At 46.9% G+C, this 26,730-nt stretch overlaps 2 protein-coding genes across 12 annotated transcripts in view; one reads left to right on the plus strand and one right to left on the minus strand.

Moving 5' to 3' along the window:
- Positions 1 to 580: 580 nt before the first annotated feature.
- LOC121580535 (zinc finger protein ZFMSA12A) lies at positions 581 to 25,439 on the plus strand. Of its 4 annotated transcripts, none has more exons than XM_041895465.2 (9): positions 581 to 753; positions 3,498 to 3,703; positions 17,336 to 17,428; positions 19,309 to 19,404; positions 20,049 to 20,159; positions 21,052 to 21,175; positions 21,392 to 22,241; positions 24,158 to 24,275; positions 24,434 to 25,439. In XM_041895465.2, the coding sequence occupies exons 1-9, from the start codon at positions 750 to 752 to the stop codon at positions 25,013 to 25,015; spliced, it is 2,184 nt and encodes a 727-aa protein (XP_041751399.1). In that variant the 5' UTR covers positions 581 to 749; the 3' UTR covers positions 25,016 to 25,439. The 4 variants fall into 4 exon arrangements, with proteins under 4 accessions (XP_041751399.1, XP_041751400.1, XP_041751401.1 ...); XM_041895466.2 differs by having other exon boundaries at positions 3,501 to 3,703; XM_041895467.2 differs by lacking the exon at positions 581 to 753 and adding an exon at positions 811 to 1,141.
- The window catches only part of znf414 (zinc finger protein 414), a 28,518-nt gene continuing 26,883 nt past the window's right edge, over positions 25,096 to 26,730 (minus strand). For 6 of the 8 annotated variants that reach the window (XR_006003076.2, XR_006003075.2, XM_041895473.2 and 3 more), the window contains 2 exons: positions 26,041 to 26,193; positions 25,096 to 25,685 (listed from right to left, as the gene is read on the minus strand). Coding sequence is in view for 6 of the 8 variants with exons in the window: in XM_041895473.2 (XP_041751407.2) it covers positions 25,636 to 25,685; positions 26,041 to 26,193 (203 nt within the window). In the remaining 2 variants the exon portion in view is untranslated. The remainder of the gene's footprint in view (positions 25,686 to 26,040; positions 26,194 to 26,730) is intronic. The other 2 variants (XM_041895471.2, XM_041895470.2) reach the window with 1 other exon arrangement.

Raw genomic sequence — 26,730 nt, forward strand, 5'->3', positions numbered from 1 at the left:
GATGGATCAACCCCCTCCCTATCTTTCTGTAGTCTCTCCAACACTTCTAGATCAACTACTGGAGGCGGGAGTAGCCATGGTGGATTTACAGGAATAGCTACCGTTGGACTAAACTCCCTTCCATGCAGTCCCATGTCCTTCGCCTGGGTATTACCCACCCACCCAAAGCTCGTGTTCGGTCTTCGCTCATGTTCCCAGCATGCCTGTAAAACCTTGTAGGTTGACCCAATAATTAATTGCCAGTTGCTGTCTCCTAATCTGCAATGGCATATCCCCCCATCTCCATCTGTAATGCAGCCCTATTTTAGTGTTGCTGAGGAGACGCTGAGATAGCACGGACCCATAGAGAATGATAGAGCCTCTAGTGGCCAAAAAGCCATTTCACCATGGGGAGGCGCCGTTGGGGGCTTCCACCATGCTTCCGCCGTCCATTTTTAAGTAGTCAGCTGGGTGGGGGTTCCTATGGGCTGTAGCCTCAATGAGCTGCCCATGCTGTCACAGACGCTATAATGGCACAGATATAAAGTAGAGACCTCTATCTATCTCTATGCACGAACCAACCATAAGGACTGTTTCCGGAAGTACTTTTGCTACGCTTTTATCACCAACAAAGAAGACGCCAAAAAGGTGCTTCTGTGCTAACTAGCGTAAAAAAAAAAAGTATATATATATATATATATATAAATACAACTCTCATTTAATTTTGTCTTTATAACAATCCGAAGCATCAAGTTGCTTAGAGGGGCAACATGGGTACGTATTAGCTAAAGTCGTATAGATTGTTTGTAGCTTAGCTAGCATGCTTCTATATCTAGCAAGCTATCTCGCTTCGGCCCTCCATGACCGTTTTATCCGGCTGTAGCCTAAACCATATCAGATTGTATTCGTCACATGATTACGGGCCCTTCCCGACAACGCCGACAGAAAGAAAGTAGCGGAATAATAAAAAAAGTGACACGTAATAATGAAAGTAATAATGCGTCCACAATGAGTAACGACAACGTGTCTACTATACACACGGGGTACCAGTGCAAATCGGATACACACGGGGTACCAGTGCAAAATCCACACTTGCTGTACTGCAGTGTTTTAAGTGTTTTTCAGTGACAACATGTGGACACCAAGGTGTTCTGAGAAGCAGGTAGGTAATTAACACAGGTAGTCCACTGTCTTTCCTCTGTTTTCCATAAACAAGCGTAGTAACATGGAAATGTGGCAGTGTGGGAGCCCTAACCCTATAAAGGTGTGTATCAATTTAACATTTTGTTTTTTTGAAAACTATTTATCGCTGATATGAAAGATAAGGTCCTTATGCTTCCAAAACCGTACCGTGTGTTCATGCTATTTATACAGTGTTTTCCAGATGTTCTGCTGCAGAAATGCCGAAGTTTAAAAGCCATTTCTACATTATTTTTAAGTCTCCTCTCCCCTTTATTTCAAATCAAATCTGGTCAAAAACACATTTATCAGATGTTACTGCGGGTGTAGCGAAATGCTTGCGTTTCTAGCTCCAACAGCGCAGTACTATCTAACAATACACAACAAAGCACACATGTAAAATAATGTAATTAAGAAATATTCGGATGAGCAATGTCTGTGATGGGATGTATAGACATTATGGACAGTGTGGCTAGACTATATAGTATATCTGAAGAATATGTGGATAGAATAATATATATATATATATATATATATATTCCAGAGGATCTGAGGGGCCATGCCAAGTCATTTCTGAATGAACAGCATTCTCACATAGGTGTTCCTTTTGTCCAGGTGGGAAAGGGTAGTTTGGAGTGCAACTGAGATTGCGTCATCTGTGGATCTGTTGGCGGTATGCGAATTGGAGTGGGTCTAGGGTTTCCGGGATAATGTTGTTGATGTGAGCCGTGACCAGCCTTTCAAAGCACTTCATGGCTACTGACGTGAGTGCTACGGGGCGGTAGTCATTTAGGCAGGTTACCTTAGTGTTCTTGGGCACAGGGACTATGGTGGTCTGCTTGAAACATGTAGGTATTACAGACTCGGTCAGGGAGAGGTTGAAAATGTCAGTGAAGACACTTGCCAGTTGGTCCGCACATGCTCTGAGTACACGTCCTAGTAATCCGTCTGGCCCCGCGGCCTCGTGAATGTTGACCTGTTTAAATGTTGCACACATCGGCTACAGAGAGCGTGATCACACAGTCGTCCAAAACATCTGGTGCTCTCATGCATGCTTCAGTGTTGCTTGCCTCGAAGCGAGCATAAAAGGCATTTAGCCCGTCTGGTAGGCCCTCGTCAGTGAGCAGCTCGCAGCTGGGTTTCCCTTTGTAGTCCGTAATAGTTTGCAAGCCCTGCCACAATAGGATTCCACCTTGTTTCTATATTGTCATTTTGCCTGTTTGATGGCTCTGAGGAGTTCGTAGCGGGACGTGTCCTCAGCTATAGCCTCAGGGTTCACCTGTCACCACGCCCTGTGAGCGGTAGCTCTGTCCTTTAGTTTAGTGCATACCTTGGCGTTAATCCAGTGCTTTTGATTGGGGAAGCAGCTATCGTCTGAGTCCCAGAACATTCCAGTCAGCGCTATCAAAGCAGTCCTGCAGCATAGCCTCCGCTTCGGATAACCATTTCTCTATGGCAAGGGGTACTTCCTGTTGTGAGCTTCTGTTTGTAAACAGGAAGCAGGAGTATAGAGTCATGATCTGATTTGCAGAAAGGGGGGAGAGGGGAGGGCCTTTTGCTTGCGGGTTTCTTATTCAGACAATTAACTATGCCTCACTATGGTGACTCAACCTCTCCTCTCTACCTCCCTCTCCTAATGGATCCTCTCCTCCCCTCTCTCCTCCCAACCTCTCCTCTCTACCTCCCTCTCCTAATGGATCCTCTCCTCCCCTCTCTCCTCCCAACCTCTCCTCTCTACCTCCCTCTCCTAATGGATCCTCTCCTCCCCTCTCTCCTCCCAACCTCTCCTCTCTACCTCCCTCTCCTAATGGATCCTCTCCTCCCCTCTCTCCTCCCAACCTCTCCTCTCTACCTCCCTCTCCTAATGGATCCTCTCCTCCCCTCTCTCCTCCCAACCTCTCCTCTCTACCTCCCTCTCCTAATGGATCCTCTCCTCCCCTCTCTCCTCCCAACCTCTCCTCTCTACCTCCCTCTCCTAATGGATCCTCTCCTCCCCTCTCTCCTCCCAACCTCTCCTCTCTACCTCCCTCTCCTAATGGATCCTCTCCTCCCCTCTCTCCTCCCAACCTCTCCTCTCTACCTCCCTCTCCTAATGGATCCTCTCCTCCCCTCTCTCCTCCCAACCTCTCCTCTCTACCTCCCTCTCCTAATGGATCCTCTCCTCCCCTCTCTCCTCCCAACCTCTCCTCTCTACCTCCCTCTCCTAATGGATCCTCTCCTCCCCTCTCTCCTCCCAACCTCTCCTCTCTACCTCCCTCTCCTAATGTATCCTCTCCTCCCCTCTCTCCTCCCAACCTCTCCTCTCTACCTCCCTCTCCTAATGGATCCTCTCCTCCCAGCAGAAACCCCCTTTCCTCTGCCCTCCCTGGGCCTGCTGGTCCCTCCTCTCCGGATGATGTCAGCGGTCATGTGGCAGGTGGTGCGCCAGGGCAACACAAAGCATTATGGGAAGCTGGAGGAGTTTGTGTCCATGGTAACGGAGGTGGTTCCAGAACTCCTGTCCAACAGACAGAGGTGGCTGCTGACCCTGGCTCTCAGAGGACGGGTAAGAGATTCCTCAATCAATCAATCAATCAATCAATCTCAGGGATTAGGCGTCCAAACAGTGTACAAATAAATTATATATCATTTTCAAAGGTTTGGGGTCACTTAGAAATGTCCTTGTTTTCCATGAAAACATACATGAAATTAGTTTGAATAGGAAATATAGCAAAATGAATAGGAAATGTAGTCATTGACAAGGTTAGAAATAATGATTATTAATTGAAAATAATAATTGTGTCCTTCAAACTTTGCTTTCGTCAAAGAATCCTCCATTTGCAGCAATTACAGCTTTGCAGACCGTTCGCATTCTAGTTGTCAATTTGTTGAGGTAATCTGAAGAGATTTCACCCCATGCTTCCTGAAGCACCTCCCACAAGTTGGATTGGCTTGATGGGCACTTCTTACGTACCATACAGTCAAGCTGCTCCCACAACAGCTCAATAGGGTTGAGATCCGGTGACTGTGCTGGCCACTCCATTATAGACAGAAAAGCAGCTGACTGCTTCTTCCCTAAATAGTTATTGCATAGTTTGGAGCTGTGCTTTGGGTCATTGTCCTGTTGTAGGAGGAAATTGGCTCCAATCAAGCACCGTCCACAGGGTATGGAATGGCGTTGCAAAATGGAGTGATAGCCTTCCTTCTTCAAGATCCCTTTTACCCTGTACAAATCTCCCACTTTACCACCACCAAAGCACCCCCAGACCATCACATTGCCTCCACCATGCTTGACAGATGGCATCAAGCACTCCTCCAAAATCTTTTCATTTGGTCTGTCTCACAAATGTTCTTCTTTGTGACCCAAACACCTCAAACTTCGATTCGTCTGTCCATAACACTTTTTTCCAATCGTCCTCTGTCCAGTGTCTGTGTTCTTTTGCCCATCTTAATCTTTTATTTTTATTGGCCAGTCTGAGAAATTGCTTTTTCTTTGCAACTCTGCCTAGAAGGTCAGCATCCCGGAGTCGCCTCTTCACTGTTGACGTTGAGACTGGTGTTTTGCGGGTACTATTTAATGAAGCTGCCAGTTGAGAACCTGTGAGGTGTCTGTTTCTCAAACTAGACACTCTAATGTATGTGTCCTCTTGCTCAGTTGTGCACCGGGGCCTCCCACTCCTCTTTCTATTCTGGTTAGAGCCAGTTTGCGCTGTTCTGTGAAGGGAGTAGTACACAGCGTTGTACGAGATCTTCAGTTTCTTGGCAATTTCTCGCATGGAATAGCCTTCATTTCTCAGAACAAAAATAGACTGACGAGTTTCAGAAGAAAGTTATTTGTTTCTGGCCATTTTGAACCTCTAATCGAACCCACAATTGCTGATGCTCCAGATACTCAACTAGTCTCAAGAAGGCCAGTTTTATTGCTTCTTTAAGCAGCACAACAGTTTTCAGCTGTGCTAACATAATTGCAAAAGGGTTTTCTAATGATCAATTAGCCTTTTTTAAAACGATAAACTTGGATTAGCAAACACAACGTGCCATTGGAACACAGGACTGATGGTTGCTGATAATGGGCCTCTGTACGCCGATGTAGATATTTTATCGCCACACCGACAGTTTTACCCTTTCGTCCACCACCTAAGCCCCTTTTTGATTTAGAAAAAAACCCTGAATCTGGTTTGAAGAGATTACCAGCATGTTCGAGAGGATCGTCTTGAACAAGGCTCTGGACAGATTACTGATCTACAAAACATATTGCACTGCAAATGGGTCAACATTAGTGTGTCTATGGCCTCAAAGGTGCGGTCTGTGATTGGAGGCTTAAAACAGGAAAATAACTTACACATCTGAGTCGACGGTGTGAGAATAATGAGGATCTTTTGAAGAAAAGGATTAAAGATGGAATCCGCAGTAGAGGGAAACAGCGCCACGGTCTGCCTAGGGCTGGGCGGTATGGCCTAAAAATCATATCTATTTTTTTCAAACAATTGATATCTAAATTTGCTCTACCACCAAGTGAGCCACAAGTGTTACCTGACTCTGTGTAGACATGTTACTGGTTTTCATTATTCAACAAATAATTGAACTAGTTTAAAGTGCTAAAGAAGAAAAGTATATTTTATAACCACAGGCTCATGGGGTTCACCTTAGCTATCCCACGGACCATATTGTGGGCTTGAGCAGGAAACCACAGGGGAGCTCGAGGGTAACTGTGTAAAAACCACACAAAAAAGGATTACTGAGTATCTATAGTTCATCCTTACTCAAACAAAGTGCTTAACCCATGCTTTCAGATAAGAATTCATTTCAAGAATTTAGTCTTCACTGAAACCCTAATACGCAGGACTTAGCGAGTGGGATTTACCCGTGAGGGTGTTGTCCGGTCAACTAGAAAGGGAGGACCAGCCGCCAGCAGGAGTGAGACTAGGCCCCGTGGTTGAACGTATCCTGTGTAAAAGGTGAGGTAACACGTAATAAGAGCTGGCCCAAGCAAAAATAGTGCAGAGTGGACTAAAAATAGCCCCCGCTGACGCGTAGTATACCGTGTAACAAACTACCCGTGAAGTGTTAACAGTAGGAAGGAGTGCGCTAACCTCTGTGGCAAGCAGAGATAGTCCAAGAGGGGATGGCCCGGGATGATAGAGTGGAGACCAGGGCTTCACTGCTAACTCAGCCTAGGGTAGGAAGACAGGGAAGACCCCCCCTCACTGGGAAAGAGGCTCATACCACGAGATTCTACAGGCCTACAAAGCACGGTGGGAGTTGACCCGCCCTGTGTGGTCAAGAAAACGGCCAAAGGCAAAGAGACGGACCGTACTAGTCACCACGACAATACACTGCATTTCAAACAGTTGGGAATAATCTAATGAAATTCAGGGCTTGTGAAATTATACATACGCTAAATACAAGCCTTCAACCATAAGACCCACTAAGTTAATAATTTTATCAAAATAGTTTAACCTGCTTTTTTGCAATGAGGACTGATCTGGCTTTCAAGTCTATGAAAATGCCCTTTTTGTTACAAATGTAACCACAACCATGCACATCCACTAATACTGACCAACTTCTGGTAGCAGGCATTATGGAATAATTTAACACAGGTCTCTCAAGCCCTCTCCCACGTGCTAGTGAGGAGCCAGCTAATCTGTATATTTAAAGTCTAGCCACCTTTGGTCACAAGGTAGAACAGTTGAACTGTTATGAATACACCCCCTCCTGTCTGTCTCCCACTGTTTGAATAACAGCCTGTTCACTTTGTTTTTAGATGTTGAAGTCAACTGGGCTCCCTGGATAAGAATGAGAACCAGTTGCCAATTCCTTATATAATGCTCATCGCACATTCTATAAAACACAGACTAGACAGCTAGCACAAGTCTGTGGCTAAAATGCTGCTAGCTGTACCGTAACTGAGCATTTTAAATTTCCAAAATCATGTTAATTGATACTCCAGTCTTCGTAGGATCAGCTCTGTTCTACGTTGAGACATACCGGGGCTATCGTTACAAAGGTTAGGTTCTCTATTGCAGTAAATGTCTGTTTCATATGACCGACTGTCGGACCAAACCTCAAATGCAAATGGGGAGTTGAAACTGCTTGTTGTCAGAGAGGAGGAAGTGATCTTTCATCTCGACGTTGTTGTTGTGAGTGTCTGGGGGAGGGGCTTGGCGTCTGTGTGGGAAGGTGCACAGAAGGAGACAAGACCCAAAAGACAAACTCATGAAGAAATAACCTTGATTCTTACGATGCAGGCATTTGTAACATCTCGTTAAAACACACATCGCCCAGCCCTGTGTCTGCCCCACGGCTGTTATTGTTTTTGTATTGTTGACAAAGCAGAGATGGGCAGCGCTGGGGTTAGCCTCGCTAGCCGCTGGATCTAGCATGCTAGTAGATACCATAGACTTCCAGTCATTGCGCTAAAAATTGACTCTGGGAAAGTAGATTAAGGGCCTCATTGCCAAAATTCTGAGGTATCCATTTAAGCTTCTGTGATTGGCGGCTGCAGATGGGTTGAATGCCCATGGCAGTTGGTAACTCGGATGGGTTGAATGCACATGGCAGTTGGTAACTCAGATGGGTTGAATGCACATGGCAGTTGCTAACACAGATGGGTTGAATGCACATGGCAGTTGCTAACACAGATGGGTTGAATGCACATGGCAGTTGCTAACACAGATGGGTTGAATGCACATGGCAGTTGGTAACTAACATGGGTTGAATGCACATGGCAGTTGGTAACTAACATGGGTTGAATGCACATGGCAGTTGGTAACACAGATGGGTTGAATGCACATGGCAGTTGGTAACTAACATGGGTTGAATGCACATGGCAGTTGGTAACTAACATGGGTTGAATGCACATGGCAGTTGGTAAGTTTTACAGCCCTCTAACCAATTGTACTATTATGTGTGTTTTTCCGCGTTATTTGTAATTTATTTTGTACATAATGTTTCTGCCATCGTCTCTTATAACCAAAGAGAGCTTCTGGATATCAGGACAGCGATTACTCACCTCGCATTGGACGAATATTTTTTCTTCAACGAGGCGTTCGCGAAGGATATCATACAGACACCCGACAAGGCCCAGATCCCCGTCATTCGCGTGAGGAAGAGACGGAGATATCGCGGACGCAGATCCGGGTGCCTCGTAGAGATCCGACGGCGAGCGAGTAAACTGCCTCTCCCATCAATCCTATTAGCCAACGTTCAATCTTTTGAGAATAAAATTGACGATTTAAGATTACGGTTATCCTACCAACGGGACATTAAAAACTGTAATATCTTATGTTTCACGGAGTCGTGGCTGAACGACAACAATGATAACATTCAGCTAGCAGGCTATACGCTACATCGACAGGACAGAACTGCAGACTCTGGTAAGACAAGGGGTGGCGGTCTCTGTATATTTGTAAACAACAGCTGGTGCACAAAATCAAATACCAAGGAAGTCTCGAGGTTTTGCTCGCCTGAGGTAGAGTATCTTATGATAAGCTGTAGACCACACTATTTACCAAGAGAGTTTTCATCTATATTTTTCATAGCTGTCTATTTACCACCACAAACCAATGCTGGCATTAAGATTGCACTGAATGAGTTGTACAAGGCCATTAATCAACAGGAAAACGCTCATCCAGATGCAGCGCTCCTAGTAGCCGGGGACTTTAATGCAGGGAAACTTAAATCCGTTCTACCTAATTTCTACCAGCATGTCAAATGTGCAACCAGAGGGAAAAAAACTCTAGACCACCTTTACTCCACACACAGAGACGCATACAAAGCTCTCCTCGCCCTCCATTTGGCAAATCTGACCATAACTCTATCCTCCTGATTCCTGCTTATAAGCAAAAACTGAAGCAGGAAGCACCAGTTATTCGGTTAATAAAAAAGTGGTCAGATGACGCAGATGCTAAGCTACAGGACTGTTTTGCTAGCACAGACTGGAACATGTTCCGGGATTCTTCAGACAGCATTGAGGAGTACACCACATCAGTCACTGGCTTCATCAATAAGTGCATCGATGATGTCGTCCCCACAGTGACCGTACGTACATACCCCCAACCAGAAGCCATGGATTACAGGAAACATCCGCACTGAGCTAAAGGGTAGAGCTGCCGCTTTCAAGGAACGGGACTCTAACCCGGACGCTTATAAGAAATCCCGCTATGACCTCCGACGAACCATCAAACAGGCAAAGAGTCAATACAGGTCTAAGATTGAATCATACTACACTGGCTCTGACGCTCGTCGGATGTGGCAGGGCTTGAAAACTATTACAGACTACAAAGGGAAGCACAGCCGCGAGCTGCCCAGTGACACAAGCCTACCAGACGAGCTAAACCACTTCTATGCTCGCTCGAGGCAAGCAACACTGAAGCATGCATGAGAGCACCAGCTGTTCCGGACGACTATGTGATCACGCTCTCCGTAGCCGATGTGAGTAAGACTTTTAAGCAGGTCAACATTCACAAGGCCGCAGGGCCAGACGGATTATCAGGACGTGTACTCCGAGCATGTGCTGACCAACTGGCAAGTGTCTTCACTGACATTTTCAACATGTCCCTGACTGAGTCTGTAATACCAACATGTTTCAAGCAGACCACCATAGTCCCCGTGCCCAAGAACTCTAAGATAACCTGCCTAAATGACTACCGACCCGTAGCACTGACGTCTGTAGCCATGAAGTGCTTTGAAAGACTGGTCATGGCTCACATCAACAGCATAATCCCAGAAACCCTAGACCCACTCCAATTTGCATACCGCCCCAACAGATCCACAGATGATGCAATCTCTATCGCACTCCACACTGCCCTTTCCCACCTGGACAAGAGGAACACCTACGTGAGAATGCTATTCATTGACTACAGCTCAGCATTCAACACCATAGTGCCCTCTAAGCTCATCACTAAGCTAAGGATCCTGGGACTAAACACCTCCCTCTGCAACTGGATCCTGGACTTCCTGACGGGCCGCCCCAGGTGGTAAGGGTAGGTAACAACACATCTGCCACACTGATCCTCAACACGGGGGGGCCCCTCAGGGGTGCGTGCTCAGTCCCCTCCTGTACTCTCTGTTCACCCATGACTGCATGGCCAGGCACGACTCCAACACCATCATTAAGTTTGCCGACGACACAACAGTGGTAGGCCTGATCACCGACAACGATGAGACAGCCTATAGGGAGGAGGTCAGAGATCTGGCCGTGTGGTGCCAGGACAACAACCTCTCCCTCAACGTGACCAAGACAAAGGAGATGATTGTGGACTACAGGAAAAAAAAGAGGACTGAGCACGCCCCCATTCTCATCGACGGGGCTGTAGTGGAACAGGTTGAGAGCTTCAAGTTCCTTGGTGTCCACATCACCAACGAACTATCATGGTCCAAACACACCAAGACAGTCGTGAAGAGGGCACGACAAAGCCTATTCCCCCTCAGGAGACTAAAAAGATTTGGCATGGGTCCTCAGATCCTCAAAAAATTCTACAGCTGCACCATCGAGAGCATCCTGACTGGTTGCATCACCGCCTGGTATGGCAACTGCTTGGCCTCTGACCGCAAGGCACTACAGAGGGTAGTGCGTACGGCCCAGTACATCACTGGGGCAAAGCTCCCTGCCATCCAGGACCTCTATACCAGGCGGTGTCAGAGGAAGGCCCTCAAAATTGTCAAAGACTCCAGCCACCCTAGTCATAGACTGTTCTCTCTGCTACCGCACGGCAAGCGGTACCGGAGTGCCAAGTCTAGGTCCAAAAGACTTCTCAACAGCTTCTACCCCCAAGCCATAAGACTCTGAACAGCTAATCATGGCTACCCGGACTATTTGCACTGCCCCCCCACCCCATCCTCTTTACGCTGCTGCTACTCTGTTAATTATTTATGCATAGTCACTTTAACTCTACCCACATGTACATATTACCTCAACTACCTCAACTAGCCGGTGCCCCGCACATTGACTCTGCAACGGTACCCCCCTGTATATATAGCCTCCCTACTGTCACTTTATTTTACTTCTGCTCTTTTTTCTCAACACTTTTTTTGTTTTATTCTTACTTTTTTTGTTTAAAATAAATGCACTGTTGGTTAAGGGCTGTAAGTAAGCATTTCACTGCAATGCCTGCACCTGTTGTATTCGGCGCATGTGACCAATAAAATTTGATTTGATTTGAACACAGATGGGTTGAATGCACATGGCAGTTGGTAACTCAGATGGGTTGAATGCCCATGGCAGTTGCTAACACAGATGGGTTGAATGCCCATGGCAGTTGCTAACACAGATGGGTTGAATGCCCATGGCAGTTGGTAACTCAGATGGGTTGAATGCCCATGGCAGTTGCTAACACAGATGGGTTGAATGCACATGGCAGTTGCTAACACAGATGGGTTGAATGCACATGGCAGTTGGTAACTAACATGGGTTGAATGCACATGGCAGTTGGTAACACAGATGGGTTGAATGCACATGGCAGTTGGTAACTAACGATGGGTTGAATGCACATGGCAGTTGCTAACACAGATGGGTTGAATGCACATGGCAGTTGGTAACTAACATGGGTTGAATGCACATGGCAGTTGGTAACTAACATGGGGTGAATGCACATGGCAGTTGCTAACACAGATGGGTTGAATGCACATGGCAGTTGCTAACACAGATGGGTTGAATGCCCATGGCAGTTGCTAACACAGATGGGTTGAATGCACATGGCAGTTGCTAACACAGATGGGTTGAATGCACATGGCAGTTGGTAACTAACATGGGTTGAATGCACATGGCAGTTGGTAACACAGATGGGTTGAATGCACATGGCAGTTGGTAACTAACATGGGTGAATGCACATGGCAGTTGGTAACTAACATGGGTTGAATGCACATGGCATTTGGTAACTAACATGGGTTGAATGCACATGGCAGTTGGTAACTAACATGGGTTGAATGCACATGGCAGTTGGTAACTAACATGGGTTGAATGCACATGGCAGTTGGTAACTAACATGGGTTGAATGCCCATGGCAGTTGGTAACTAACATGGGTTGAATGCACATGGCAGTTGGTAACTTAGATGGGTTGAATGCACATGGCAGTTGGTAACACAGATGGGGTGAATGCACATGGCAGTTGGTAACACAGATGGGGTGAATGCACATGGCAGTTGGTAACTAGGATGGGTTGAATGCACATGGCAGTTGGTAACTCGGATGGGTTGAATGCACATGGCAGTTGGTAACTCGGATGGGTTGAATGCACATGGCAGTTGGTAACTCGGATGGGTTGAATGCACATGGCAGTTGGTAACACAGATGGGTTGAATGCACATGGCAGTTGGTAACACAGATGGGTTGAATGCCCATGGCAGTTGGTAACTCGGATGGGTTGAATGCACATGGCAGTTGGTAACACAGATGGGTTGAATGCACATGGCAGTTGGTAACACAGATGGGGTGAATGCACATGGCAGTTGGTAACTCGGATGGGTTGAATGCACATGGCAGTTGGTAACTCGGATGGGTTGAATGCACATGGCAGTTGGTAACTAACATGGGTGAATGCACATGGCAGTTGGTAACTAACATGGGTTGAATGCACATGGCAGTTGGTAACTAACATGGGTTGAATGCACATGGCAGTTGGTAACTAACATGGGTTGAATGCACATGGCAGTTGGTAACTAACATGGGTTGAATGCACATGGCAGTTGGTAACTAACATGGGTTGAATGCACATGGCAGTTGGTAACTAACATGGGTTGAATGCCCATGGCAGTTGGTAACTAACATGGGTTGAATGCACATGGCAGTTGGTAACACAGATGGGGTGAATGCATGGCAGTTGGTAACTCGGATGGGTTGAATGCACATGGCAGTTGGTAACTCGGATGGGTTGAATGCACATGGCAGTTGGTAACTTGGATGGGTTGAATGCACATGGCAGTTGGTAACTAACATGGGTTGAATGCACATGGCAGTTGGTAACTCAGATGGGGTGAATGCACATGGCAGTTGGTAACTAACATGGGGTGAATGCACATGGCAGTTGGTAACTTAGATGGGGTGAATGCACATGGCAGTTGGTAACCCGGATGGGTTGAATGCACATGGCAGTTGGTAACTCGGATGGGTTGAATGCACATGGCAGTTGGTAACACAGATGGGTTGAATGCACATGGCAGTTGGTAACACAGATGGGTTGAATGCACATGGCAGTTGGTAACACAGATGGGGTGAATGCACATGGCAGTTGGTAACACAGATGGGTTGAATGCACATGGCAGTTGGTAACACAGATGGGTTGAATGCACATGGCAGTTGGTAACACAGATGGGGTGAATGCACATGGCAGTTGGTAACTCGGATGGGTTGAATGCACATGGCAGTTGGTAACTCGGATGGGTTGAATGCACATGGCAGTTGGTAACTAACATGGGTGAATGCACATGGCAGTTGGTAACTAACATGGGTTGAATGCACATGGCAGTTGGTAACTAACATGGGTTGAATGCACATGGCAGTTGGTAACTAACATGGGTTGAATGCACATGGCAGTTGGTAACTAACATGGGTTGAATGCACATGGCAGTTGGTAACTAACATGGGTTGAATGCACATGGCAGTTGGTAACTAACATGGGTTGAATGCCCATGGCAGTTGGTAACTAACATGGGTTGAATGCACATGGCAGTTGGTAACACAGATGGGTTGAATGCACATGGCAGTTGGTAACACAGATGGGTTGAATGCACATGGCAGTTGGTAACACAGATGGGGTGAATGCACATGGCAGTTGGTAACTCGGATGGGTTGAATGCACATGGCAGTTGGTAACTCGGATGGGTTGAATGCACATGGCAGTTGGTAACTAACATGGGTGAATGCACATGGCAGTTGGTAACTAACATGGGTTGAATGCACATGGCAGTTGGTAACTAACATGGGTTGAATGCACATGGCAGTTGGTAACTAACATGGGTTGAATGCACATGGCAGTTGGTAACTAACATGGGTTGAATGCACATGGCAGTTGGTAACTAACATGGGTTGAATGCACATGGCAGTTGGTAACTAACATGGGTTGAATGCACATGGCAGTTGGTAACACAGATGGGTTGAATGCACATGGCAGTTGGTAACACAGATGGGGTGAATGCACATGGCAGTTGGTAACACAGATGGGGTGAATGCACATGGCAGTTGGTAACACAGATGGGGTGAATGCACATGGCAGTTGGTAACTCAGATGGGTTGAATGCACATGGCAGTTGGTAACTCGGATGGGTTGAATGCACATGGCAGTTGGTAACTCGGATGGGTTGAATGCACATGGCAGTTGGTAACTTAGATGGGTTGAATGCACATGGCAGTTGGTAACACAGATGGGTTGAATGGACATGGCAGTTGGTAACACAGATGGGTTGAATGCACATGGCAGTTGGTAACACAGATGGGTTGAATGCACATGGCAGTTGGTAACACAGATGGGTTGAATGCACATGGCAGTTGGTAACACAGATGGGGTGAATGCACATGGCAGTTGGTAACTCGGATGGGTTGAATGCACATGGCAGTTGGTAACTCGGATGGGTTGAATGCACATGGCAGTTGGTAACTAACATGGGTGAATGCACATGGCAGTTGGTAACTAACATGGGTTGAATGCACATGGCAGTTGGTAACTAACATGGGTTGAATGCACATGGCAGTTGGTAACTAACATGGGTTGAATGCACATGGCAGTTGGTAACTAACATGGGTTGAATGCACATGGCAGTTGGTAACTAACATGGGTTGAATGCACATGGCAGTTGGTAACTAACATGGGTTGAATGCCCATGGCAGTTGGTAACTAACATGGGTTGAATGCACATGGCAGTTGGTAACACAGATGGGGTGAATGCACATGGCAGTTGGTAACTCGGATGGGTTGAATGCACATGGCAGTTGGTAACTCGGATGGGTTGAATGCACATGGCAGTTGGTAACTTAGATGGGTTGAATGCACATGGCAGTTGGTAACTCGGATGGGTTGAATGCACATGGCAGTTGGTAACTCGGATGGGTTGAATGCACATGGCAGTTGGTAACTAACATGGGTTGAATGCACATGGCAGTTGGTAACACAGATGGGTTGAATGCACATGGCAGTTGGTAACACAGATGGGGTGAATGCACATGGCAGTTGGTAACACAGATGGGGTGAATGCACATGGCAGTTGGTAACACAGATGGGGTGAATGCACATGGCAGTTGGTAACTCAGATGGGTTGAGTGCACATGGCAGTTGGTAACTTTCGGATGGGTTGAATGCACATGGCAGTTGGTAACTCGGATGGGTTGAATGCACATGGCAGTTGGTAACTTGGATGGGTTGAATGCACATGGCAGTTGGTAACACAGATGGGTTGAATGGACATGGCAGTTGGTAACACAGATGGGTTGAATGCACATGGCAGTTGGTAACACAGATGGGTTGAATGCACATGGCAGTTGGTAACACAGATGGGTTGAATGCACATGGCAGTTGGTAACACAGATGGGGTGAATGCACATGGCAGTTGGTAACTCGGATGGGTTGAATGCACATGGCAGTTGGTAACTCGGATGGGTTGAATGCACATGGCAGTTGGTAACTCAGATGGGTTGAATGCACATGGCAGTTGGTAACTAACATGGGTTGAATGCACATGGCAGTTGGTAACTAAGATGGGGTGAATGCACATGGCAGTTGGTAACTAACATGGGTTGAATGCACATGGCAGTTGGTAACTAACATGGGTTGAATGCACATGGCAGTTGGTAACTAACATGGGTTGAATGCACATGGCAGTTGGTAACTAACATGGGTTGAATGCACATGGCAGTTGGTAACTAACATGGGTTGAATGCACATGGCAGTTGGTAACACAGATGGGGTGAATGCACATGGCAGTTGGTAACTCGGATGGGTTGAATGCACATGGCAGTTGGTAACTCGGATGGGTTGAATGCACATGGCAGTTGGTAACTTAGATGGGTTGAATGCACATGGCAGTTGGTAACTAACATGGGTTGAATGCACATGGCAGTTGGTAACTCAGATGGGGTGAATGCACATGGCAGTTGGTAACTAACATGGGGTGAATGCACATGGCAGTTGGTAACTTAGATGGGGTGAATGCACATGGCAGTTGGTAACCCGGATGGGTTGAATGCACATGGCAGTTGGTAACTCGGATGGGTTGAATGCACATGGCAGTTGGTAACACAGATGGGTTGAATGCACATGGCAGTTGGTAACACAGATGGGTTGAATGCACATGGCAGTTGGTAACACAGATGGGGTGAATGCACATGGCAGTTGGTAACACAGATGGGTTGAATGCACATGGCAGTTGGTAACACAGATGGGTTGAATGCACATGGCAGTTGGTAACACAGATGGGTTGAATGCACATGGCAGTTGGTAACACAGATGGGGTGAATGCACATGGCAGTTGGTAACACAGATGGGGTGAATGCACATGGCAGTTGGTAACTCAGATGGGTTGAATGCACATGGCAGTTGGTAACTCGGATGGGTTGAATGCACATGGCAGTTGGTAACTCGGATGGGTTGAATGCACATGGCAGTTGGTAACTTAGATGGGTTGAATGCACATGGCAGTTGGTAACACAGATGGGTTGAATGGACATGGCAGTTGGTAACACAGATGGGTTGAATGCCCATGGCAGTTGGTAACTCGGATGGGTTGAATGCACATGGCAGTTGGTAACACAGATGGGTTGAATGCACATGGCAGTTGGTAACACAGATGGGTTGAATGCCCATGGCAGTTGGTAACTCGGATGGGTTGAATGCACATGGCAGTTGGTAACTAACATGGGTTGAATGCACATGGCAGTTGGTAACTCAGATGGGGTGAATGCACATGGCAGTTGGTAACTAACATGGGTTGAATGCACATGGCAGTTGGTAACTTAGATGGGGTGAATGCACATGGCAGTTGGTAACTCAGATGGGGTGAATGCACATGGCAGTTGGTAACTCAGATGGGGTGAATGCACATGGCAGTTGGTAACTCGGATGGGTTGAATGCACATGGCAGTTGGTAACACAGATGGGGTGAATGCACATGGCAGTTGGTAACTCGGATGGGTTGAATGCACATGGCAGTTGGTAACACAGATGGGGTGAATGCACATGGCAGTTGGTAACTGGTTGGTTCTCTTCTCAGGTGACTCTGGAACTGTTCCGATCTGGACATCCTGATGACCTCAAGGCTGTTGAAAGCCACTTGGATAGAATCACAGCATCTGGTCTCAAACAGGTGAGATATTCAATCAATCAAATGTACACTGCTCAAAAAAAACACCCCCCAATAAAGGACTGGTTTTGCAGGGGGTGACCACAGACCACTTCTCAGTTCCTATGCTTCCTGGCTGATGTTTTGGTCACTTTTGAATGCTGGCGATGCTTTCACTCTAGTGGTAGCATGAGATGGAGTCTACAACCCACACAAGTGGCTCAGGTAGTGCAGCTCATCCAGGATGGCACATCAATGCGAGCTATGGCAAGAAGGTTTGCTGTGTCTGTCAGCGTAGTGTCCAGAGCATGGAGGCGCTACCAGGAGACAGGCCAGTACATCAGGAGACGTGGAGGAGGCCGTAGGAGGGCAACAACCCAGCAGCAGGACTGCTACCTCCGCCTTTGTGCAAGGAGGAGCAGGAGGAGCACTGCCAGAGCCCTGCAAAATGACCTCCAGCAGGCCACAAATGTGCATGTGTCTGCTCAAACGGTCAGAAACAGACTCCATGAGGGTGGTATGAGGGCCCGACGTCCACAGGTGGAGGTTGTGCTTACAGCCCAACACCGTGCAGGACGTTTGGCATTTGCCAGAGAACACCAAGATTGGCAAATTCGCCACTGGCGCCCTGTGCTCTTCACAGATGAAAGCAGGTTCACACTGAGCATATGTGACAGACTTGACAGAGTCTGGAGACGCCGTGGAGAACGTTCTGCTGCCTGCAACATCCTCCAGCATGACCGGTTTGGCGGTGGGTCAGTCATGGTGTGGGGAGGCATTTCTTTGGGGGGCCGCACAGCCCTCCATGTGCTCGCCAGAGGTAGCCTGACTGCCATTAGGTACCGAGATGAGATCCTCAGACCCCTTGTGAGACCATATGCTGCTGCGGTTGGCCCTGGGTTCCTCCTAATGCAAGACAATGCTAGACCTCATGTGGCTGGAGTGTGTCAGCAGTTCCTGCAAGAGGAAGGCATTGATGCTATGGACTGGCCCGCCCGTTCCCCTGACCTGAATCCAATTGAGCACATCTGGGACATCATGTCTCGCTCCATCCACCAACGCCACGTTGCACCACAGACTGTCCAGGAGTTGGCGGATGCTTTAGTCCAGGTCTGGGAGGAGATCCCTCAGGAGACCATCCGCCACCTCATCAGGAGCATGCCCAGGCGTTGTAGGGAGGTCATACAGGCATGTGGAGGCCACACACACTACTGAGCCTCATTTTGACTTGTTTTAAGGACATTACATCAAAGTTGGATCAGCCTGTAGTGTGGTTTTCCACTTTAATTTTGAGGGTGACTCCAAATCCAGACCTCCATGGGTTGATAAATTTGATTTCTATTGATAATTTTTGTGTGAGTTTGTTGTCAGCACATTCAACTATGTAAAGAAAAAAAGTATTTAGTAAGATTATTTCATTCAGTGTGTTATTTAAGTGTTCCCTTTATTTTTTTGAGCAGTGTATTTATAAAGCCCTTTTTACATCAGCAGATGTCACAAAGTGCTCTACAGAAACCCAGACTAAAACCCCAAACAGCAAGTAATGCAGATGTAGAAGCACGTGGCTAGGAAAAACTCCCTAGAAAGGCAGAAACCTAGAGAGGAACCAGGCTCTGAGGGGTGGCCAGTCCTCTTCTGGCTGTGCTGGGTGGAGATTATAAGAGTACATGGCCATTAAGGCCAGATTTTTTTCTCCCAAGATGTTCATAATATTCTGACAAGCCCATTCTCTTGAACAGTAAGGGTCAGTTCCCTGGACACAGAAAGCCCTGGACTAAAAAGCTATTTATCAAATGAGATCCTCCATTTTGAGCTTTGTAGTCCAGGGCTAGGCTCAGTCTGTGTCCAGGGAACCACCACTGTGTTCAGCTTGTGATGTTTGTCTGGACCCTTATGTGTTGCAGTCAAACGATGCAGCGATTGAATTTGCTGAAGCCAACTTCCTGAACCTGATCCAGAGCCTAGTGGAAGACCCAGATAGGAGGAAACACTTCTTCAAGGTAAGATGGAGCCTAGTGGAAGACCCAGATAGGAGGAAACGCAAGGCGGCTCAACTCTAACAGGGCTCCTAACTTCCATGTTGACTTATCAGGATGGACTTCTCAGATCATGTAGCTAGAGATGAGTGTTTTAATCTCAAGGCAGGATGCAGTTTTAAAGTATTGGAACAGAGATCAAGACTCTCTTCCCCTTCACTATGGTTGTGTTGGGTTGAGACTTATTTCCCCTTGGGGATCTTTAAAGTATCTCTAACTGAGGTCCTAACTTTGACTGTCTTCTACAACAGGCTGTGTTCCCGGTGGAGTACGGTCCTAACTTTGACTGTCTTCTACAACAGGTTGTGTTCCCGGTGGAGTACGGTCCTAACTTTGACTGTCTTCTACAACAGGTTGTGTTCCCGGTGGAGTACGGTCCTAACTTTGACTGTCTTCTACAACAGGCTGTGTTCCCGGTGGAGTACGGTCCTAACTTTGACTGTCTTCTACAACAGGCTGTGTTCCCGGTGGAGTACGGTCCTAACTTTGACTGTCTTCTACAACAGGCTGTGTTCCCGGTGGAGTACGGTCCTAACGTTGACTGTCTTCTACAACAGGCTGTGTTCCTGGTGAAGTACGGTCCTAACTTTGACTGTCTTCTACAACAGGTTGTGTTCCCGGTGGAGTACGGTCCTAGCTTTGACTCATCGCTGCAGACTCTGGTGTGCCACTTCCTGTCTAGACTGGAGGAGCTGCTGCCGGTCCCAGACTTCAAACAGGTACGCAGTCAGACAGCACTGTGACGGTCAGAATACCCATACTTGTGTTCTAAATAGTAGGCATTTTAGGTATGCGAAAATAGAACGTTTTTTATAGTATGTGCATTTTCTAAAATCGAGTATGGTTTAAATGCTGCTCTTCATCCACTAGAATTCACTACTGAGGAACATACATCTTTCCAGACTGATAATGAGATAAGGGGAGGCGCTGTACCAAAATGAACAAATGGCAGGAATCAACGCAATTACGCATTCTCAGTAGGAGGAGCCTAGTATGATGATATTATCAGGAGGAGGAGCCTAGTATGATGATATTCTCAGGAGGAGGAGCCTAGTATGATGATATTCTCAGGAGGAGGAGCCTAGTATGATGATATTCTCAGGAGGAGGAGCCTAGTATGATTATATTCTCAGGAGGAGGAGCCTAGTATGATGATATTCTCAGGAGGAGGAGAATGACTACTGGTGTAGGTGGTAGAATGACTACTGGTGTAGGTGGTAGAATGACTACTGGTGTAGGTGGTAGAATGACTACTGGTGTAGGTAGAAGAATGACTACTGGTGTAGGTGGTAGAAGAATGACTACTGGTGTAGGTGGTAGAAGAATGACTACTGGTGTAGGTGATGAGAATGACTACTGGTGTAGGTAGAAGAATGACTACTGGTGTAGGTGGTAGAATGACTACTGGTGTAGGTGGTAGAATGACTACTGGTGTAGGTGGTAGAAGAATGACTACTGGTGTAGGTGGTAGAAGAATGACTACTGGTGTAGGTGGTAGAAGAATGACTACTGGTGTAGGTGGTAGAATGACTACTGGTGTAGGTGGTAGAATGACTACTGGTGTATTTCTTCGTAATATTAGTGTCATTTTCACCACCGTTCTGTGTTCAGACTGCGTCGTTGATCAGTGCTGCCCCCTCTGTTCTGGAGGAGTACATGCGCTGTGTCTCTCACGGAGAGGACCTGAAGTCTCTGCTACAGAACCAACACTGCCACGGGAAGCTGCCCAAGAGCGGTAAGCCTCTGTCAGCATCCCAAATGGTACCCTATTCCCTTTAGAATGCTCTACTTTAGACCAGGGCCCATGGGGTTCCGGTTTGAAGTAGTGCACTATATAGGGAAAAGGGTGCTGTTTGGGATGCATCTTCTGTCTGACACTCTGTAGATGAAATATAACTTTAATAATCCAATAACCATCTTCTTTCCATTGGTCCTGGTTGTCACTGTTCAGCTCCCTCGCGGACAGAGGACCGCCTCCTCATCTCCTTATCCTTCCCTCCCTCTCTGAGACTGGCCAATGACTCGCGCCCCAGCGCCAGCAAATCAGAAGCTTTCCCTGACTGTGACAGCCCGCCCCTGCAGGTCAGAGACTACCAGGAGATTATGACTGACAGTTTGAGTGGCCAATGGGCTGAGACAGAAGCAAGTATGGATAACAAGATTGGAACAGATTCAGTAGAAAACCAAGGATCTGAAAGAAAGGCTAACCAGAAGGTCTGTGTGGAGAGACAAAGTGTACGATCGAAGTCTGAGGAAGAAAGAAAAGCATCAGTCTCTGAGCACCAATACTCCCTGATCTCCAACACTGCTCCCCAGACTGCTGAACAAGACACGGCCCCATCAGCCAGCCAACAAGCTGCTGCATCGTCCTCCACAACATCCAGCCCTGCCGCCTCCAGCGTATCGTCGGAGCAGCCTCGGCGCCGCGTTGCCCATAAGTGCCCCCAGTGTGGCCGTTGTTTCATCTACCTCTACGAGATGCTCGAGCACCAGAGACTCCATACAGGGGAGAACCCTTACAAGTGTTCCCAGTGTGGCAAGACCTTCAGAAGGTCCTCGGAGATGTCCACCCACCGCCGGACACAGTGCTCCAACGCGGCCTACGTCTGTATCAAATGTGGGAGCAGTTTTGGGTCGATCAGGGAGCGGGTCAGCCACCGCTGTAGTGGTAGCAGGCGGGCCAGCAGTTTGGGTCAGGCAGGTCAGTTTGAGTGTCCACAGTGTGGGAAGATCTTCAAGTGGCACAACTCGTTAAAGAAACACCTGGTAACCCACACCAGTGACAAGGTCTTCAATTGCAGGTATATTATACTGCTACACTATTGCTGTATGTACAGTGGGGGAAAAAAAGTATTTAGTCAGCCACCAATTGTGCAAGTTCTCCCACTTAAAAAGATGAGAGAGGCCTGTAATTTTCATCATAGGTACATGTCAACTATGACAGACAAAATGAGAAAAGAAATTCCAGAAAATCACATTGTAGGATTTTTAATGAATTTATTTGCAAATTATGGTGGAAAATAAGTATTTGGTCAATAACAAAAGTTTCTCAATACTTTGTTATATACCCTTTGTTGGCAATGACACAGGTCAAACGTTTTCTGTAAGTCTTCACAAGGTTTTCACACACTGTTGCTGGTATTTTGGCCCATTCCTCCATGCAGATCTCCTCTAGAGCAGTGATGTTTTGGGGCTGTCGCTGGGCAACACAGACTTTCAACTCCCTCCAAAGATTTTCTATGGGGTTGAGATCTGGAGACTGGCTAGGCCACTCCAGGACCTTGAAATGCTTCTTACGAAGCCACTCCTTCGTTGCCCGGGCGGTGTGTTTGGGATCATTGTCATGCTGAAAGACCCAGCCACGTTTCATCTTCAATGCCCTTGCTGATGGAAGGAGGTTTTCACTCAAAATCTCACGATACATGGCCCCATTCTTTCTTTCCTTTACACGGATCAGTCGTCCTGGTCCCTTTGCAGAAAAACAGCCCCAAAGCATGAAGTTTCCACCCCCATGCTTCACAGTAGGTATGGTGTTCTTTGGATGCAACTCAGCATTCTTTGTCCTCCAAACACGATGAGTTGAGTTTTTACCAGAAAGTTATATTTTGGTTTCATCTGACCATATGACATTCTCCCAATCCTCTTCTGGATCATCCAAAAGCACTCTAGCAAACTTCAGACGGGCCTGGACATGTACTGGCTTAAGCAGGGGGACACGTCTCGCACTGCAGGATTTGAGTCCCTGGCGGCGTAGTGTGTTACTGATGGTAGGCTTTGTTACTTTGGTCCCAGCTCTCTGCAGGTCATTCACTAGGTCCCCCCGTGTGGTTCTGGGATTTTTGCTCACCGTTCTTGTGATCATTTTGACCCCACGGGGTGAGATCTTGCGTGGAGCCCCAGATCGAGGGAGATTATCAGTGGTCTTGTATGTCTTCCATTTCCTAATAATTGCTCCCACAGTTGATTTCTTCAAACCAAGCTGCTTACCTATTGCAGATTCAGTCTTCCCAGCCTGGTGCAGGTCTACAATTTTGTTTCTGGTGTCCTTTGACAGCTCTTTGGTCTTGACCATAGTGGAGTTTGGAGTGTGACTGTTTGAGGTTGTGGACAGGTGTCTTTTATACTGATAACAAGTTCAAACAGGTGCCATTAATACAGGTAACGAGTGGAGGACAGAGGAGCCTCTTAAAGAAGAAGTTACAGGTCTGTGAGAGCCAGAAATCTTGCTTGTTTGTAGGTGACCAAATACTTATTTTCCACCATAATTTGCAAATAAATTCATTAAAAATCCTACAATGTGATTTTCTGGATTTTTTCCTCAATTTGTCTGTCATAGTTGACGTGTACCTATGATGAAAATGACAGGCCTCTCTCATCTTTTTAAGTGGGAGAACTTGCACAATTGGTGGCTGACTAAATACTTTTTTCCCCCACTGTAGTTGCATCCCAAATGGCACCCTATTCCCTATATAGTGCACTGGTTTTGACCGGGGCCAATAGGGTTTTGGTCAAAAGTGCACTGTATAGAGAGCCATTTGGGATGCCCTATCTGTGATCACAATGTCAATGTTTTTCAATCACTTCCACAGTCCCCCTGCCCTCCACCTGCGTCCCAAATCACACCCTATTCAGTGCACTAGTTTTGACCAGAGCCCTATATAGAGAATAGGCTGTCATTTCGCACACAGACAATCTGCTAACCCTAATGTATTGTCAGGTGCTGTGGTGAGGGGCCGTTCCCAGGCGTGGCCGAGCTCAGGGCCCACCAGAAGGCCCATGATGGAGAAGAGAAGCCCTACAAGTGTAAACAGTGTGGAAAGGGCTTCAGCTCCCAGGTGCTGTATTGATTGGTATAATCCAGGGGATAACATGTTTCCATGGTCCCCGATTCTACAGACAAAACAAAATGATGTGTGTGTATTGTTGTACTAAGATGTCTGAGACCACTATGTATTTTTTTAATGGCTAATAAAATGAGTTCATTTCATTTTAGGTCTGGCTAAATAACCACGAGCAGCGTCACTCCCAAGAGAGGTCCAAGATCTGCCCCAGCTGTGGAAAGGCCTTCAGATGCAAAGGAGACCTGAAGCTCCACATGCGGACCCACACCGGCGAGAGGCCGTACCAGTGCACCTACTGTGCCAAGCGGTTCTCTGTGAACGGAAACCTGACTATCCACATCAGAACACACACGGGGGAGAAACCTTTCCTCTGCTCCGACTGCGGCAAGACTTTCTGCTCTGCGGGAGAGCTGCAGATCCACAGGAGAACACACACTGGGGAGAGACCGTACAAGTGCACCGTCTGCGAGAAAGGCTTCACCATGGCTAGCAAGGTGACTCTCCACATGCGGGTTCATACGGGGGTACGGCCCTACGTCTGCCACGAGTGTGGAAAGGCGTTCTCTCGCGGTGCGGAGCTGAAGAAACACGTCCTGAACCACACTGGGGTGAGACCGTACCCCTGTCATCTCTGTTCTAAGACGTACACCTGTCTAAATCACCTGAAGAGACATTTGAAGACTCACTCTGCCTCCCCGTCGTTGGATATTAGCAGTGGGGCGTCTGTAGTATAATGCATATTACCCTTTATTTAACACGATATTGTCAATATAAAAAGTGTATATTTTATTTTCTAACGGCTGCTTTATGCTACTTGTAAGGAGCGGTAGTTGAAGTCGACTGAGTACACTACTTTTGACCAGAGCCCTGTGGGATTGAGTTAATATCAGGACTAGAACTCTGCTTTTAGGGGAAGTGGAACGAGGTTCTGATGGTCATGTTGTCTTCAGTTGAGGCTTATCTAATATCACCATTGCTTTAGCTTGCTGCAGCAGATACTGTTAGTTGACAACTTGGCGTGTGAATTTTCAACAATCAACGTCGGAACTATAATTTGTGTACGCACCGAGGTGGTTGTTATGAAGGTGTGTGTGTGTGTGATCATGTTTTCTAAATCCTTGTCAAAACATTTTCTGCACATAAACTCGAATACCATTACCTTTGGTCAAGTTATATTTGTTTTGAATATGTTTTATTGAAATGCATCACTTTCACAGTAAAAATAAAAGCTGATTTCTCAATAGTTTACATTTCTATGAAGCTAGTTCCACTATAGTATAACATCGTATTATGAAACTGTCCTCTGGCGTTTCCACTGCGGTGGGGGTAGAATCAGAGGTGGGTGGGGGTAGAATCAGAGGTGGGTGTGGCCTCTATCTGATGACGGAGAGGCCTCATGGACATCTAGAATCAAGAGAGGATTCAGTGAGACCGACCAATCATATTGAGTCCTTATTAACCCTTAAATCAATGTTACAGCATAGACATTAGTGGGATTTACTAGACAATACAGAGGCTATAATATAGACATTGGTACCTGTGTCGTTACCAGGCTATAATATTGACATTGGTACCTGTGTCGTTACCAGGCTATAATATTGACATTGGTACCTGTGTCGTTACCAGGCTATAATATTGACATTGGTACCTGTGTCGTTACCAGGCTATAATATTGACATTGGTACCTGTGTCGTTACCAGGCTATAATATTGACATTGGTACCTGTGTCGTTACCAGGCTATAATATAGACATTGGTACCTGTGTCATTACCAGGCTTAGCTGCAGGGCTCTTGTGTTGGCCCTTGATGTGGGCGGTCATCTCCTTCCTGTTGGGGGTGGCGTGGCCACACTGGACACAGCTGTAGCGCCCCCTGGTGTGTTTCCATAGAATACGGCTGTTGAAGGACTGACCTGGAGGGGGGAGGAGCAGGGGTTACTCACAGTACTTTCGCCATGGTCCAATCCCAAATCGACTCCTAGACCCTACGCACTTGTGGAGATCTGAGGGTGTGAAAGGTGTAAGCAATCTGATAATGGCTCCAATATGCCCTCTTGACAGTTTCACCATATTGCTTACACCAATCAAATCCTCTCACATCTCCGCAAGTGCATAAGGGGTAGGGTCTAGGGGTCCATTTGGGATTGGGCCCATATCATTAATACATTGGCTAGTGGTTTCAGATTGATGTAGGGTCAAAGCATGTATACCCAGCACAAGATTATGGACCAAGTGGAAGCTGGTGAATCAACATAGAAGTGAAGGCAGCCAGACACAGCAAAGCCACAAGCCCTCAGCCCTGTATTACTGAAAGCCATAATGAACCGACAGCTCTTCACACCACAGACCTCTACTAAAGGAAGTTGGAGCTTGTGCACAGACCGGGTCCTGTTCAGTAAGCACCAGATGAAGGAAACTGATAATGGCGCCGGAGGGAATGACTGCCGTTT

The sequence above is a fragment of the Coregonus clupeaformis genome, unplaced genomic scaffold, assembly GCF_020615455.1.
Source record: "Coregonus clupeaformis isolate EN_2021a unplaced genomic scaffold, ASM2061545v1 scaf0393, whole genome shotgun sequence".
NCBI lineage: Eukaryota > Metazoa > Chordata > Actinopteri > Salmoniformes > Salmonidae > Coregonus > Coregonus clupeaformis.